The 18,912-nt window shown below is 41.7% G+C and overlaps 1 protein-coding gene across 1 annotated transcript in view; it reads right to left on the bottom strand.

Annotated features, from left to right (window-relative positions):
• Positions 1–4,925, bottom strand: part of LOC147897445 (uncharacterized) — a 34,990-nt gene extending 30,065 nt beyond the window's left edge. Inside the window, exons 1-3 of the mRNA XM_087380020.1 lie at positions 4,802–4,925; positions 4,402–4,643; positions 4,226–4,274 (exon numbers count right to left, since the gene is read on the bottom strand). Coding sequence (XP_087236146.1) covers positions 4,226–4,274; positions 4,402–4,643; positions 4,802–4,925 — 415 coding nt within the window. The remainder of the gene's footprint in view (positions 1–4,225; positions 4,275–4,401; positions 4,644–4,801) is intronic.
• Positions 4,926–18,912: the final 13,987 nt, after the last annotated feature.

Below are 18,912 nucleotides of genomic sequence, written 5' to 3' on the forward strand. Positions count from 1 at the left end.
TTTTGAAATAACCAAGCTTGCTCATGCGGATATAGCCCTGGGAATGGCGTGGCATTCTAGGAAGAATCCAGCCATTGATTGGAAAAAGCACGTATATCAATTCAAGATGAATGATGTGCTTTATGTCTTGCGAGGTGAAAGAGATATACCTCAGGGACCGTTGGTTTCCGTGATGGAAATCAGAAAGGCTCAAGCAGAGTTTTTGTACCTTTGCACAGCATCGGTAGAGTCGGTGAATGATTCTTCGACTAGCACTGATGTTACGCAAAGTGGTGAGATGGCCAAGCTGGCTAATCTTATAACAGAGGAGTTCTCTGAATGTTTTAGGGATGAATTACCTTATGGGTTACCTCCAGAGCGGAAAGTTCAACATAAGATTGAACTGATCCCGGGGGCAGAACCTGTAAATAGAACGATTCGGTACCGAAGAGAAAAAGACAATAAGGTAGCTGATGCGTTGTCTCGCATTATGCACAACCTGAGTTTCACGGTATTAGAGAGTGCTCTAATGACCGAGATAAGAGAAATTCAAAAAGTGGACGAGTTTGTCCAGAGCTTATGGCCTAAGGCTCATGTGTTAAAACCCGGGGAAAGTGAAAAGGATGACCTGGCATCCAGAAAAGGCCAAACTTATGCAAGATATACCATAAGGGATGGTATGCTAGTTAGAAATGGCAAGGTTGTAGTACCTGGTCAGAATGATCTCAGGCAGAGAGTCATTCGACAGTGCCATGATAGCCCGTGTGCGGGACATCCAGGTGTCGAGAAGACATATGATCTCGTGAAGCGAGATTTCTTTTGGCCAAAGATGAAAAAGCATATTCATGAATATGTGACACGATGTTTCTCGTGTCAGGTAAGTAAGGCCGAGCGGGTGAAGCCACCCGGACTTTTACAGCCCTTGGAAGTACCACTAAATAAGTGGGAGAGCATTTCCATGGACTTTATTGTAGGGCTACCTGCAACGCAAGGAGGGTATAATTCTATCCTTGTGGTGGTTGATCGTCTAACCAAGATGGCTCACTTCATTCCGACTAGAGAGTCTGTTAGTGCCCCGCAAGTAGCGGATTTGTTCATTAGACATATATTTCGTCTGCATGGATTGCCTAGATCCATAGTGTCAGACAGAGATGTCAGATTTACCGGTCATTTTTGGACAGCGGTATTTGAGACACTAAGGACGGAGTTGGGAATGAGCAGTGGGGATCATCCTGAGACGGATGGTCAGACGGAGAGAGTCAACCAGACTTTAGAGGATATGCTGAGGGCATATGTGTCATTGAGGCAACATACATGGGACAAGTGGTTGCCATTGTTGGAGTTTGCCTACAATGATAGGAAACATTCATCTACTGGGTTCAGTCCGTTTGAGCTTTTGAGCTGAACTATGGTTATAGACCAGCCAATCCGACTATAGTTGGAGTACCTCAGAAAGTGCCTAGTGCCGCGAATTTTGTAGTTCAGATGCGGGAGATGCTAGCACTTGCGAGAGCTAATCTCCGCCAGGCTATGGATAGAGCCAAGGTGTATGCGGATGAAAATCAGTCTATAAGAGTATTTGAAGAAGGAGAAAAAGTTTTTCTCAGAATTCCTTCGCACTCGAAGTCGTTGACTTCAGGAGAGTGTGCTAAGTTATCACCTCGATACTGTGGGCCGTGGTTAATTCTAAAGAGAATAGGCAGTGTAGCCTATAAATTAGAATTGCCACAGGGGTGTAAGGTGCACCCGGTTTTTCATGTTTCACGTTTAAAGAAATTTTTACATACTAGTGACTCACTAATCGAAGGTGTGGTTTTGTTTCAGGAGATAGAGGATATTGCAAGGCGCAAACCAACAAGAATCCTGGACCGAGGAACAATGCAAATACGAAATCGGAAGATACCCACGGTGTTGGTTGCATGGCATGGTCAGCCTCTATCCGAAGCTACCTGGGAATCTGTATATCAGTTGCGGAGAGTGTTCCCAGACTTTATCATCGAGGACGCTGATGTCTGAAGAGGGAAGGAATGTTACGCTCTAGCCGAGGTAGCATGACCTCGGAAGAATCAGTCGACATTTCCCTTAAAGGATCTATCTCTGTAATATATGTGTTTGCGCTTCGTGTAAATGATCGGGAGGGATTTAATGTCAAGGTCCTAGGTGAGGGCTGATAGCACCAGACTAGATAGATCTGAGACCAAGGGCCTAGTGCTAAGATTGTGCCTAGGGGCAAGGAATTAAATGCATCCCAAGAGAGGGGTGAAATGTTGCATTAGGAAGGCCCTATATGGATGACATGTGGCATCTAGATCTATCTAGGGATTTGGGGTTTGCTAAGGCTAGAGAGAGAAGAGGAGGATTTGATTCATGTGGATTGATATAACGTAGCTCTCTGCCTCGCTGTGAGCCTTAGCAAGAATTGGCTGGGAGGAGAATCATGGTGCTGCTCCCGTGATCCGTGAAGAGGCTAGATTAGGAAAATTGTTTGACACACCAAAGCATCATCCTGCCCAATGCATTGTTCTTCAAAACTGTCATATATTCCACACCTTCACAACTGTGGTACAATTGATCCCAGCACAAGAATCCCTTTCTGTTTGCACAAGTGAGCTGTCCAGAGAGAGACCTGCGAATTGTGTTCCAGCCGTCAGAGGTCTGCCTACCTGCTGCAATAAGGGTTTCCAGCCTTTTAAAGTGCTCTAGGATTGCTGTGAATTAATTCAAGGGGTCAAGACCTTGCTGCGAATTGATGCAGGAGGCCCAAATACTGCTGTGAATTCATCGAGGAGGCAAGACTTGGCTGCCTGTCCACCAGTTCTTTTAGTAGCTGCGAAATTATACCATGAGAGGTTTTGGGAGTGTGCCTGGAGTTGTTTGCAATGGCTAGATCTTCAAGAAGGTGAAGTCAGCTGAATAAGAAAGGGAACCCAAAACAGTGCTCTGATACCAATATAATGAGGGGACAGGGAAAATTCGGAGAAGAGGGCAGAATTAGGACAATGGAAAGAGGAAGGGGGAGGAGTATGCCCATGAGATGAAGAAGGTGAAGTCAGCTGAATAAGAAAGGGAGCCCAAAACAGTGCTCTGATACCAATAAAATGAGGGGACAGGGAAAATTCGGAGAAGTGGGCAGAATGGGACAATGGAAAGAGGAAGGGGGAGGAGTGAGAGGTGAGAAGAGAGAAAAAAAGAGGTGGTAGAGATAGAGTGCATGGTTGGAGAGGAAGCAGGAGAGATTTGGATTGTAGGAGTCACATCAAAAGATCCATTGCAAATGGGGGGATGGTAATTATATAGTACCTCATTATTCCCTTTTGACCTCTCTATTTTACAAACATCCATAAGTGCTAGTAATGCTAACCCCCAATAACTTGGCCAACGTTTGGCTTTCATTACACCCTTCTGCTTCATACAATCGGAAAGGACCTGGTTCTAGAACAATTGACAATGCACCAAGGCATACTATGGAGAGGCCGAGCTTACAAATGTAGAGCGGTGGGGTCCCTTGTGCACTACCATCTCAAACCTCTAAATTCATTGCATGTCATTGTAACGTCAATGCACAATAGAGAACCTTGTGAACAAATGCTGAAGCTAATCTGAGGATCCAGCACTAACAAGATGAGCTGGTCAATAGAGAAAACATGCACTATATATTCTCAACATTGAAGCTCATTTGAGGACCTAATACATTACTTATGCTTTAGCAGTATTAGCGGACATGCAAATTTCACCTTGTGAAGTTTTCATCCAAGTTGCGGCCTGTTGGTATTGTGATAATTCTTTCTTTTGTTGCCCTATCAGCTAGATTTAGATGCTCATTTGGGAGAGACTAAATGAAAAAGTTTAGACTTCACAAGCAGTTGTAGCTTGAATGAAGAGATTTTGACTTCTTTTTTTTTAGCCTTCTCCTTTAGTGCTAGCCTTCATCATGGCTGAGTTTGCCCTTCACCTCCGGAGTGCCGACAAAAACTCAGTACAAAGACTTTGTATAAATGGATGCTCAAGTATGTGTGGGTGTGTGGATGTGTGAGAGCATATTTTTATACTATGGTCTACACCCACTGTTGGGCACTGATGACTTAACTGCACTATGTTGTGGATGAGTTTGGGAAATTCCTGGATTCATCTAGGTATATGTATATATATTACTTAGCATCATCAGATAGTCCACACATCATTTATACACGTTTACATTGTTTTTTGTTGAACGTACGGTGAGCAGTATTTGAAGCCGTGAGCATACCGTGCAGAGGCAATGATGTGAAAGGTTCAAGAACGTGACGATTCTCTTCCTGCGAAAGTGCACAGAATTCAGTCGAGTTCCCTGTGGCTTCATTAATAGTAACAGTCTATCTATCGACACATTATATATGAGACCCTCAGGCAAAAAACGTCAATAGTTCGAGAAGTCTCCAGCACCAGGATTTTGGTGAAAGTGTCTTGCTCTGTAATTTTCCCGGTAGAAACCAACGGGGCTGTTCTGACAGATTTCTTTTCTTTTCCTCTAGCGAACAAAAGGTTGGATGGCTCTTTTCTGGTTTCCGGTAAATATTCTGCGCCATTTTGTCTTCTGAAACTTACAGGGCAACCTGCAAATGAGACAAAGTTTTGAGCACCAAAGTGTACGCACGAAGGGATACATAGTGCGCTTGAGATTTCGCCTAATTTGAAGCAAGCCTAAACTGCACCGTGCAATGGGATGGAATTGCAGGTGGCATTGGGGTGTGAGGACTCTTTCCGGTAATGCGGACTCGATTTTGGATGAAATAAAAGGTGCCCAATTGGTTTACGACCGATTAATTAATGGGAGATGGCGAACCTTCAAGGATCCAAGGGTCGGGACGGGCGGTTTGCCAAGGCTCAAGAACGGCAAGATGGAAGGAAGAGGCTTGCGATTCGCTATCCCGGTACTCTGTTTGAGTTTGCACGTCGATTCCTGTCATTAGGAAACTCTTCTTCGAACAGAAATCGGATAAGGAAACGTGCATGGGAGGATTGTTTTGAAGCGGATATATGAAAATTGATGAGATCACGTCTATATAAGAGATCACGTTTGTGTATGTCTAATTTTATAAGGAAGTCCTAAAAGTGGATACATCAATAGATGAGATCACGTTTCTTATTAATTAATTAATTTATCACCTCCCCCTCCATCTCAATTAACATCAGCTTTTGGTTTTAATCAACCTAATTAAACAATCTAGCCTAGCTCTCTTTGCCTCCTTGTCGTCGCCCTCAAACTCATGTACTATATCAATCGAAGACAAAGAGACACCTTAAACTTGAGAACCTTCTACGTCACAAAGAACACAAAAATCTCATTTATGGGGATTGCAGAGAGAACAAATGTAAACTATTAAAGGCAAATGTGGTGCAAACTATCGGCATGCATGTAAAACATGATCAAGACTACAGACAAAGGCAAAAGTAAAAATTTTATAATTTTGACGCAAGTATGTTACTTTAGGTTGGAAAAAATAAGAACTCAAGAAGGAAAAAATAAGAAAAGGCAACATATTGAGAGTACATACTCTTAAATTATACATCTTTGAGAGAGCAAATAGTGTTCAACAATCAAAAGCTATAAGTTCGAGATTCCTAATCATTGGTTTCTTAAATCAAATGGTATTCCATAAAGAGTAGTATAGACAATGATCCCATACTCTAAAGACAATGAGGCCATTTGAAGGAAGAATGGAATAACATGAAGATATAATGTAGAGATTGATGTTCTAGTCTAATATCAGAAGCCTTTGTTAACCAAATCCATTACAAAGGATGATCACTCATTGTGTTGTTATCAAACCTTCTTAATCAACAAGAGTGCATGTATGCACAAAAGCACTAGCTGCGGCTTATGAGGCTCTATTGAAAAGAAATTTAAGGGCAATTTTTGCATCCATGTACTTGGAAAAATGCAAGGTTACTTTAAAGTGTGGATAGCCTCTACTTCACCTTGAGAGATTCGCTTATTATCACTAATAGCTCTCTATATTCTAAAGTTACTTTTTTTTGTCATAAAGCAAATAATTACAATCTTAACTACAAGAGCACATAACTACTTTCTTTTTGTTATGAAGCACATAACTACAATCTTAACTATAAGAGCACATAACTACTTTTTTTTTTTTTTGAAGCACATAACTACAATCTTAATGAAAATATCATATAGAGAAAAAAAGGGAATGAAAAAAATATAAACATGAGACACGACCCAATCCTCCTTGCAAATGTTAGGGGTAGTTTTTTATTATTGTCTTAGTGATGTGCAAAGATTTGCACCTTTTGGGAATTAAAGCCCAATAAATACATGATCAAGACTATGCGCAGAGACTACAACTATATAAAATATCATCCTTCTGTCGACTTTGAAACTTATTTGCATCGAGAACATGTATCAAAAGAGAGAAATGTTGTAAGAATTTAGACTGAAGCAACATCAATAATATTAGAGTCCAATGGTATCAACTAAGTAGTTTATTGTATCGAATAAGCAATCATTGGGACTATGTTGTACAACTTCATCATCAGTTTGAGTTTTTGTTTCAACAATTGGCTCAAAGCGGTAAGGGTGTATAGAATTGTCTTCATACAAGATCCGTAATGGGACCGATACGTTTTCATTGCCACACTAAAATACATATCTTTCCGATTGCAGATGACCACACTTGAATTGGCCTTTGAAGAAACTTTAAAAGCCATGTAATGGCAAATCTATCTCCCCAAATACCATCACGTGATATCAAAACACTCATTCATGTAAGGTATTTGTTATGCGTTTTAACTCCATGTTCACATATGAAGCTCAAATCCAAATATGTGTCGAAACAGTTTAGTGCTGGTCATTGTTGTGCAAGTAATAAAAATTTTGGATTGTTATAGACCGTAGTTGTTCAAAGATCATCTCGTTTTTCAACAGGTATGCGACTACATCAAATAGACAATTGCTTGGTGTGTAACCATAATGCATGACACAACTTGAGTTATGTTTGTGCAAGATGTTATCAATTGTTTTGTTTAGCTCCATTGTTGTTGTTTTGAACGCCAGGCTCGTCATTTTTTTCTTAAAAGAGAAAAAATCTGTCAACAGGGCTACCTTTATAGTTTTAAATGAATCAATTTGATGTCCTTCTAGAAGCCATGCATAGCTTAGCAAAGAGAATAGAAACTACCTAAAATAATGAAGGTTTTATAAATGATATCTCCTGGACTAGTAGTTATATGCAACGTGTTGATGGCAACTTTTTCTTTTTTTTCTTTATTTGACTTCTTTTCTTTTCTTTTACAGTCTCAGTAAACAACAATCTTTTCACCAGCAAGCATGAAGCCCGTTAGGTAGGCATGAATAAAGCCCATTTGGCAGGCATAAAGTCCGTTTGGCTAACATAAATCCCTTTCAACAGGCAAACATCAGTTTTCAGGCGAACCGGCTTTTTTGGTAAACGGCTTTTAGGATTGCAATTTTTTTCCTTCTTTCCAGGCAACGGCTTAAGTAGCATACTCGTCCTTAGCTTTTGAATTCTTCAAGAAACATTCGTCTTCAAGATCTAATATTGGTACATAGAAAACCAGTAGATTTTAAAATCATCATCAGTATTCAAAAGTGCATTTAACCATATATATACAGTGAATTAAATCCCATGCGTTATCTAAGGAAACCCTTTCAAAATATCTTGAAGTAGATGGTACCAAAACGCTCTCTATAACGGAGTATTTAATGAAACAGAGTGGGCACATTCATTGATCCGCTTTTTGCAAATCCCATGTGTCATTTAAGCAAACCCTTACAGGGATACCCCAAAGCAGATGGGATACACAAAAGTAGACTACAACAAAAACATTCCACGGTTCTTTCTTTTTTTTTTAAAGAAAAATTCTGGAGGAAGAGCAGAGTCATTCACTGACTAGCGCCTTTGAATTCCATGTGCCATTTCATCAAACCTTTGCAAGGATACCCCAAGAAGATGGAAAACATGCAAACTTTTTTATGTGTAGGAGTACTTTCAACAAATAGATTGGAAGAAAATCAAGACATCATCACTTAGGAGTATTTAAAAGTGCACTCAACCATACATATACAATAATGCTAAGATCCCTTGTGCCATCTGAGCAAACCCTTCAGGGAATAGCCCAAAGTAGATAAGACTAGCGCTCTCTTTCTAATGAATTTAAACATTGAATGAAAGAGAACGGGCACGTTCATTGACCAACCATACATATACAATAACACTCAAATCCCATGTGCCATCTGAGCAAACCCTTATGGGGATATCCCAAAGCAGATAAGACTAGCGCACAATCACTAATGAAACATTTAATGAAAAAGAACAAGTGGAATGCACAGAAGTAGAGTACAATAAAAACATTCCACAATGTTCTCATAGATGAAATCGAATGTCTATATAGAAGCATGTGTTGCTCCAAACAGAAATTATTTTTGCAAAGTGCAAAGGATAAATTCAATTCATAAACATTCACTTCAAGGCGTTGGGGCTCTAATCAGAATACTTTTCACTGGTTTTGTTTATCTAACCAGCCTTCCAATGACACTAAATGGGAATATCTAAACAATAAAATCACAGGAAAATGTAAATTTGAATCATGAATGAAAATCGTAGCAATATGTGGAATAAATTATAGTACCCTTGAAGTCCCGGACTCACGGCTTGGTCCTCAACAAAAGAGGGCATGGATCACTATGACAACAAGCCCTATACTAGGATGACTAACGTGCTCACCAACCATATACAAGAGTGGACAAAACTCTAGCCAAGTGCACAAAAAAGTATGAAGGAAAAAAATAGTTTTGCTACCTGCCAATGCATGTTATTGGAACGCATTGCGCAGTTTTTTCCTTCTACCTTGGCTGCTCAAGCTCTTCTTTCTTGTGCATATGCTCGTCATTTTGCTGGAGGTAGTCAATTTGCTGGAGGTACCAAGTAACATTTAGAAAACATTGCACCATGGCAGAATTGGATGCATGTAGTTTGAAATCAATGCATAGAGACTTCAGAAGATCATTTTTGTAAGCGACGTTTTTTTGGCTGTGATTCAAGCATCTACTTATTTTGTGATCCTTGTGCTGTACTTCTGCCAGCTCCTTCAACACACACAACAATGCAAAAATGCACTAGCACTCACGAGCCCATTTGTAAAGGCAAGTCTAATAGACTAGGCAAGTCCCAAGAGATTAGGCAAGTGAGAAGATCATTCAAGTTGCTCTACCGGCTAGAAGATTTGGGTTTACAAGAAGCCAAAATATTCATTGAGGCAACAATGCAAAACAACTTTTGATAGCTACTTGAGACACAACGAAATCATGTAGAATGAAAGCTTGTGCACAACTAACGAAAAGTAGAGCATCTATACTCCAATTGCGCTTTGTCGTTAAAGTAGCTAGAAACTACGGGCAAAATATTGAGTCTATTTAATGGGTTGTTTGTTAGCATGGGAGGTGCTTATGGTGCTTATTTTGTCTTCTTTTTTTGATGTTAGTATGTTTGAAGGAAAATCAGCCCATCATTTAGCCCACAATGAAATGCTCACACATAAATTGGGGTTCGTAAGCATTGGAGTAAACTTGGCCTTTTGCCAGCTTCAGGGTATCCACCATAGCCACCAAGGTTGCCTTCACGTCTCTATTCATCGCGAGAGGCATCCTTAACCTTGGCTAATTCCATTGCTTTCTCTTTAAATTGAAGCACAAGAGAGAAAAAGAGGGATCGAACTGATCGGCATGAAGCAAAAAGTGCACCTGCGAACGAGACTGAGCTCAAGAGACCGAGATGAAAGGCTTTGAGGGCTTACGGAGGTAAACAATCTGCATGGTAGCATGATCCTCCAAGTGGCGTGGCCTCACAGATTTGGCCTCTAAAAACGAGCAGTGACCTTCACGGGGAGTGGGGGTGACCTGCACAACTACTACACGCACTGGCAACACTAGCTTGTACACAGCTCTACATTCAATCTATACTAGCCATCGTCGTCCCCGTCAACTATAGCAACATTGCAATTTTATGGGACTTCTTGCATGGCTCACAGATTGCACACCCCTTCACGTAGATGGAGTATGTCTCCTACAGCTCTCAGGCTAAACTCGTCTCTACTCTATTAATCGAAAGCGGTGCTGTAATTTCGAATTCTTCCAATGGATCCGGACTGCTGTGTCCTTTAATCCCACGCAGGCGAAAGCAATCTTGTGTAGGAAGAGGATAAAGAAGCTAGACGTCGCCATAAGGAGCCAAGGATCGGGACTATTATAATGATTCTTTGATGCAACAAAAAATTCAGTATGAGGAGCTTGGCTGACTCAAGTTTTGGGCACCTGTGTTCCACATAGCTTGTTTTGCTCGTTGTCATCATCAGTCAAGCTGGAGAAAAGAGCCCCAGTCGTTTTGAATAGGGAAATCACCTTCACGCAAGCTGTAGGTAAATCGACAGGAGTCTCTGTCATGAACTCTGTCATGAAGCCCATGAATAGGAGCGGCTTGCATATCGTAAGAGATAGTAGCTTGTGCAGTATGGGATGGATGGGAAGCAGCTCGAGCTTGGTTGTGGAGCCTCCTAGTTTGGTCCCATTTGCCCTTGTTATAGTTATTCCGCTCAATTTGCCCTTGTTTTAGTTATTCCACTCAATCTAAGACCATGAGGTGCAAATTTCAAGCTCGCATTGATCCCTTGGAGGTGGCCAGAATCAGATCAAACTAATTTGCTCATATAATTACCTGTGTGTAGAATCATTGTGGGACACTACCAATCCACCGATGAAGTAGAATGCTCTCAAATGAGCAAAAACTCTCCCACCAACTGAAATCGATAACTCCTCCTCAATTGAGATGAGTATCAAGCTCCACGAACTAAAACGTGGACCCTTGTAGACATCCACGACTTCTCATGTGCAAGCAAAAGGTCCTGGCAATCAAATTTTCAAACCCCTGAACTAATTGGCCCACCTTGTGATCACCCGCTACCCTTCAGACCATTGAGGTTTCGAAAGATTCCAAAATCTTTTGGGTTAACCGAGTGCTTACTAAGATTTGAAATCCCAACCCAAACAACAAAAACTTCAATAGCAAAAAGGGAGAAACAAATCAACGAGCGCGATCCACTAACCTTAGCTACCATTCTTTTAAAAGCTAGGTCCATATGTATCAAGCCAACAGAGCTAGGACTTTGCCAAACCTCCTCCGCCCTGAAGAAATAACAATGGAAACCACAAAACATACATCTGCGCAACGCATTATTCAGAAACGCATGAAAACCTGCTAATTCCTCAATTTCAACTAATCTAGATAGCTAGCTATGCCGAGCAGCAAATATCTTCACGTCTATTTACAGTAGCATAAATAGTCAAACACCTTGTCCTAAAGAAAACCCGTCATGCAGCGAGCCTCTGTTGTGCTCAGAAACTTCAAAACGCAGAGCCACGATATTAATACTCGAAAGTTCAAAGGAGGTTGCCTACAAATCAATTTCGCTTTTAAACCGCCTAAAAGACGAGATATCCTGATGACAGTTGAAGAGCCATGTTAAGCAAAAGAGAGAAGAGCGTCTAATTTTGGGATCGCTGAGATTTTTGTATTCCCGGACCTCTCTGGCGGCCATGGGGAGTGCAGCAACTTTTGAAGTACAGCCTTCGCTTTTGGCACAACCTGATCGTTTCTAACACAAGCAAGGTGTATTGGAGGGCAGGAATGGCAGAAACCGGAATCATGGAAGTGCGAAAGTGGACGTTCGAACTTTGAAGTGATAAGAACTCCAAACTTGGAGCTTGGCCTACTTTAACGTGCTGTGGTGCAGCAAAAAGGGCAAAAAGGATAGTGATTCTAAACAGGGAGAGGAATCTAAAACGTGGGGAAGCACACAAAACATCATATTATGCAGCAGGTAGATAAATAAAGAAAGCAAATGCGGCAATGGAAGGGATTGGAGGAGCTGAGTACCTTGGATATGAAGCGGTGGGAATCAAGGTGGAGGTTACGCAATTGGGCAAGCTGTCCAAGCTCCTCAGGCGGGTAGTGAAGCCATCGTAGCCACTCATGTAGAGGGTTCTCAACTCGACAAGGCTTCTAATAGCTGACGGCAGGCTCTTCAAGGGCGCTGCTCTTGCCACCAAATCCAGAACCCTGAGCTTGGTTAGCTTCTCCATTAAGCGCGCAGACAACTCCTCTGGAAGTGGGAAACCTCTTATTTTAAGCCTTCACAGCTGCCGAGCTCGGAACTGCAACGGATCAACAATAGCGAGTCGTAGAAACAATGCTGCCGTTTGTGAAATTCTCAATCTAGCTTGTCGCCATCTCTTCGTTTGTAAGCTCAACGTTGTGGATGTTTCTCAAGCTTAGGACTTTGAGCTTTGTCATCCTTGGCATCAATTCTGAAACTTTGAGCTTAACACTTCCAGCTTCCTTCCGATTGCTGCCACGCAATTTTAAGAGCCGAAGCTCGTGGCTGCTTAGTGGCTTGCGCTCCAACGCCTCCACGTCCATGGACATTGGACATGCTTGCAATATCCCAACCTTGGACATTCCCTGAGAACCCTCGAATTGAGGGTCGACAAGGAAGAACAAGAGAGTGAAATGTCAGCACGGAGTCGTCGCGAACACACGCAAATTTTCAAAATGATAGACGAGAAGATGGCATACTAATTAAACTTTCAAAATGAGAGACAAAAAGATGGCATACTAATCGTCAAGGCTAGACTATGAAAAAAACTTAAAGGAGGTCGCTCTTGCCGATCACACTGTAACCGTGTGCAGATCGGCCAATGCCTCTCGCGAGAACTACCTCCTCTGTCTTGGTCTTCAGGATGAGGTTGATCAACTCAAGCTCGTAGAAAGTCAACATCGTTCTAGGAGGTGGCGGGAGGTTGATTCTTGGTCTCTCGATCAGAGGAGCCGTTTGCTAATTTCTCCCAATCATCTATTATTTTACTTGGATTAGCGTTTTTGGATGTCTCTCTCGTTCACGACAATCAAGGTTGGATGTTGATGTTTTTCGAAGTCGCTTGCAGACTTCCAATATTCAACATCCATTGCTGCTGCTGCCTGGCTCGCAATGATCCGATGGGATAAGGAAGTTGCGAAGCTGGAGATGGGGAGGGAGGATATGGCTAGCTATGGCAAGAGCTGTGAAGAAGAGATCAAATAAACTTCACACATCGCTTTGAGCTGTATGTAACGGTAGGAGTTGGAAGGTGGGGATGAATTCTTGTCGTAGAGGAACTAGAGCGCTAAAGCGGGACTTCCCTCACCCAAAAATGGAGTTTGGTAATTTAAAAAACAAAACAAATAATCACAAAACTTGGGCCAAATCCTTAAGCACTATCTCTAAGAGAGCCCGTGCTAACAAAACAAATAATCACAAAACTTGGGCCAACCCAATCCTTAAGCAGTGTCCCTAACAAAGCCAGTGCTAATAAATGATACATAATTTACTATTAGCATCACAAAATTAAGTTTTTCCAAATGGTAGCACACTTACAGCAAATTACATGGTTTACACTACTAGCAAAAAAATTGCACACCTAGCCACAAAATTACATGGTCATGAAAAAATGTTCCTCTCCATGATTACACGAGAATGCATCACCAAATAAGGGATGGATAAAGGTGTTTGCTATTAAAGGGCATCACAAGAGGACCAATAACACAAGGAGGGAGATTGCGAGAGAGAGAGAGAGAGAGAGAGAGGACAATGGCATAATAGAGCTAAAAAAGGCAAAAATAAAAATAACAGAGCTACAAAAAAGAGGATAAATTAAAAATAGCACAAGGGGGTAAGTGGAGAGGGTGCTGATTGGAGAGAGATGGGTTTGTAGTAGTAGGTGCAGTGTAGAGGAAGGACTAGGCCTACCCTTCTTGAACTCACATGGAATGATTTTGTAGGATAGAGACTGTGGTCCTAACCTTAAGTTAGGGTGGAATAGACCCTTTAGGTTAATGGAAGTGTTCAACAAATGGCAGCAATAGCTACTTGATTTGCAAGGGCGAGTAATTCTTGTGGTAGTAAGTTCAAGCCTTACCAAGTGGCCACCCTTCACATCTCCAAGGGTGTACTCACACGTGCGAGGATTGCAAAACAAGGCTACCATTTGCAACCTCATGCAAACGACATGCAAGCAAGCCTACCATTTGGCAACATCATGCAAATGACATGTAAACATTCAAGAGAGGCGCACTCCATCTAGCACCTAAAACAATGGCACTAAGATTACAAAAGAGAGATTTTCATATAATCTCATACTGTGCTCTCACCCCTCATCTTCCAACACACTCTCACGATCTCTGTTCCTTTGTCTAGCTTCTATAACTTTTTCAATGCACCTCCTTCTTGCCATGTCATCTTCTTTAAACTACGCAACAAAACCCATGTTGATCAAGAAGATGCCTCACAAGAAACCCTCCTGCATCATCCCTCCATATCTTGTCAGCTAGACTCCTATGATCCAGTCGATGTTTATGCACAACAAACTCAAGTTGTTTGCATAGCTTCCATGGGTGGAGCACTTCAATGTCATTGAAACAACAACCTATCCTCAGCATCTACAATGATGCAAATCAAACACTCCTCATGGAAGGTACAAAGTTGGTTGTCCACAACAACCTCATCACCCAAGTCTTCTTGTCGCAAAGTACAATACATCGCACTCCCTTCTCAACCTTAGCACTGTGATAATATTTCTAGGAGGGGAGCTAGAATGCATCCTGGGGATATCTAATCAACTGCATCAAGGACAAGGTGGTAAGAGCTTTCTTTAGATTCTCATATGAGTACATTGATTTGAAGACGAGTGTGGGCAATGTATCGGAGGAATTTCATCACCAAGGCACCCGCAAGGTCTTTTGTCACCAAGGCACTCGCAACACACAAGCATTGGCATGCAGTGGGTTGGTTCACAATCTTCTACAACAACTTCTTAGGCCAACTGTGAGCTTGCACAAGGGGCTAAGCCCAATGTAATCTTGATGCTCACATGTGCATTCTCAAGCACAAGATTACCTCGAGACAAGTTCCTTAGCCGGAAGTGCATGGCCCATCCACAACAGCCAAGTCTGTAACACACATAATGATAGGGAAGGCACCTATCTCTAAGTCAAGTGTCGATGGGGAGCCAAATTAACTATACCGCAAAGTAGCAGATTGTCCCCAAGGATGAGGACACCAAATTTGATGAGTGCAGGGAAGTGCCTCAAGACCGCAAGCCAAAACACTAAGAGTCAATGGATAGCAACTCAAAGAACAACACTGAGGAGAGAGACTCCACATTTACCAAGTGGTTGGAAGACCAAGATGGGCAAGAACATAACCAATCTAAGGACACCTTGTAGTCACAAGTGTCCATAGCAAAAAACATAGGTCAGTGCCCCTCCACCTTTTTTTTTTTTTTGTAGAAAAAAGTGTGAGTTTTATATTATGTTCATAAGATTTTACGATATTGTTCTTGTCATATAGCTCTCCAAGAGAAGATCTGAAAGCCTCATAGGAAAGAGCATGTTTATATAGACAGTCACAAAATTTTGATGAACAAAAAGGTTACCCACATGCTCAATCACCAAGTGGTTTCTCTTTAAATGAGAAGAGGGAGGGAATGATGTGGCCTTGTAGGTTTTGGAGAGGATTGTTGCATCTGCTGAAGATTTTATGATGATCTTTAGTTTCCTTCTGTAACTAAGACAGTTCAGCATTGTAATCATGAATATCTTGATCAAGTAGCAATTTAGCCTAAGGCAGGATAGTAATAGTAGATTGATCTCATCTCTAAAAAAGATAAGCATCCTTGAAAAGCCAATGAGCAAATAGATCTTTGGCAATAATAGACTCATCATTAAATTGTAGAGCATCCCTAGAAATCCAAATAAACCTCAATGCCAGAGCCCATGAAGCTTGAGTGCATACCTTAGCAACACAGATTTCCAGTTCAAAGGTTCTTCTAGATGAAATTGCACAAATTTGCAAACTTTTCAGGTAGCTAGGTAGGAGATGAAGAGGTGGAAGACATCTTCTTTGAAATCATAGGTTTCCTAGAGGGCATCGTTGGAGCTGATGGAGCTTGTTGTGCAAGCTGCATTAGCTACATATAGACCATGATGCCCTCTGGGCAATCTATGAGGCATTATGCACATCACAAGATCAAGAATGCAGCACACGAATGGCCATCGTGGAGGAAGCCAAGTACTAATGGTCCCACTACAAATCACAGCACAAAAAGATAAGATAGAGCGAGAAGCACAGGTGGCAGTGTGGGGCTTGACCAAGTAGGGTTTGACATATCACTCATGGTCGGGCAATATTCTCTTCAAGAGAAATAGCCTAAGGGGATGATATAACTAAGGCTCTTCCCTAGATTCAAGACTTTGTCTTGGTCTTTGGGTTCCAGAAGAGCACTTCTCCAAGTTGCAATAGTGCCAGGGCTTGATGACCAAGGTGGCAGTTAACGACCTCAAGGACCTTGGTCACATCTAGGCGGGCAATCCATACCTAGAGAACTATGGCAATGCCATAGTAATCCTCCACCAAGTACCACCAAATGGATCCGAGTGAGATAGGACTAAAACATTCAGTAGCCCAAGTTGCCTCGCTAGGCAACCAGTCACCTACACCCACCATTCTCTTGAGGAACAACTTTAGCTCCCAAGAGGACTAGCCTCGCTCACCCATCTCCAAACTAAGCTTTCCTCTACCTTCTAAAGGCCTACGTGCCTTGCCCCCACATCCAACTGTACCATCGTCTCCCTTATGTACCCGACCACCATTTCGTCACCCGTCTACTAAGCTGACATGGTCAACGTCCCCTCTCCTATACCAAGTTGAGATGATCCTTGATGCTAAGCCCCCCTTCTAACATCCATCCATCTCCCTACCCAGTGCTAGCCTTCTATGATCAATCATCAGGTGGGAGAGCCTGCCCATCGGGTACCATACTATAGAGGTCAAGAAATAGACACCCTTTCCCATCCAGACATACTAGCCACCATCCCTGGTGATCCCCTTAGACTATCTCCTAGTAGAGACTATATTGTATGACCACATGAATAGGAGCATGATCAAACAACCAAGGCGAAGGCAAAGTAGGAGATGTCATGTTATAAGAATGAATGATGGGTCATCATGATATGGATCACATCCTTGCCTATACCTACTATAAAAATGCTACCAACCAATGTCACTCATGTTCTCCAATGAGTACAAAAGCTCCTAGCCAAAGAGTGACCGTTGACGATATTGCAGAGGCAACCAAACGGATGCACAAACACATTTTCCTTGGTAAGGCACAACAATGATGAAGCGAGGTTTGTTGCTAGTGCTAACGCTAGGGTTGGAGCTAGACTAGTAGCAGAGAGCCAAAGAGCAAGAAGGAGTTGTATTCAATCTTAGGATACTTTACACTCACAGTTGGATGCACATCACACAATCTTGTCTGGTTATATCTACGTCTTGAGCCTCTCTCTAATAAAAGTATTGTGTTTCCTTCACTCTGAGCTCCCTTGTGTTCATTCGGCATGTCCATATGTTTTTAACCACATTACAACAAATCTTAGTCTAGCACAATACCTTCCGAAAATACTCAAGACAACATTAGGCTAGCTACGTAGGCATATACAAAATGAAATCCGGCAAGCCCACATAGCCTAAAAGCTTTGTCACTATTCTTGGGCCCATCATGACCTAGAGGCACACCAAATCTTGTCCCATTACAAGACACAAAGCCATAGATTTTGCCTTACCCTACTAAACATCCATCAGTGACACATAATGTGAAAAAAGTATGCGCATCCCAAAACAAGGGCTTGCGGTACTCCAAATACAAAGAAAACTAGCATAAATATTTTCCCCACTGTGATTCATATTCCTACCAATTTTGGTCCCATTTTGATCACCAATGCCCCACTCACCCATGCAATACCATCGTTGGTGGACCCACGTGTTTAGATGCATGTGCTTAGGGGCATAATAAAAAAGTGCATATGTAGACCTATCTATGAGACAAGACTTGGAACAGCAGTTATTGGCCCCATAGTTACCTACAGTCACACCAAGTCTTGTCCCATTACAAGACACAAAGCACTCCATTTGGCCTTACCCTCTAAAAATCCATCATTGATGCATGTGGTAAGAAGAAACTTGCGCACCCTAAACTAGCCATTGTGCTACTCCAAATGCAATGAAACCTAGCATAAATATTCATCCCATTGTGATTTAGAGGCCCCCTAAATTTGGTCCCAATCGGACCACCAATTCTTGAATTCCCCATGCAGTACCAACGTTGATAGACCCTTACGTGCCATTCAAATGACAAGAATAAATATTCAAAGATGATCATTAAGTGATTTCCATGTCAACACATGTCGTCAATTTTGTATCCCATGGAAGTGACAGATACATAGATTTATTCAAAATTCATGTAAAAATTAGTCAAAATATGACTACGTCACTATTTTCGTTGTTATTTTCTATCGAGAGGAGTATCAACAAAAATACTAATGAAAATATCAATGGAAATTGCGATGCAATACTAGACAAAACTCCTTGTCACTCTCCTTTCTCTAATTTAGGCTTTCAAGTTCTACAAAGCTCCCCCAAAAGTTTCAACACACCTCCTACACACTTCAAGAATTCACAACATAGCTAGAGAGGGCTTTCACTCTTTAAAAATGATAGCTATCTTCTCCAAGGTAAGCTTTGTGAGGCCTTTTGCATTCCTCCATTTGTCTCTCTTTCCTCCTCAGTTTATCTCCATTTCTCTCCCTTTTTTCCTCCCAGTTCTCTCTCATTCTTGATTTCCCTTGAACATGACTTGAGCTTGAAGCTTTCTTTAGCAACAACTGTGAACTGAGATGGGGGTCATTGATGATGACTTTTGCTTTTGCATGCATAAAAGAAAAAATGCAACAAAAAAAGGGAAATGATGCTAGATTTGAGGAAAAGAATGTA

This window comes from Dipteris shenzhenensis, chromosome 10 (assembly GCF_047967505.1).
Source record: "Dipteris shenzhenensis isolate YYH24624 ecotype China chromosome 10, Dip_SZ_1.0, whole genome shotgun sequence".
NCBI lineage: Eukaryota > Viridiplantae > Streptophyta > Polypodiopsida > Gleicheniales > Dipteridaceae > Dipteris > Dipteris shenzhenensis.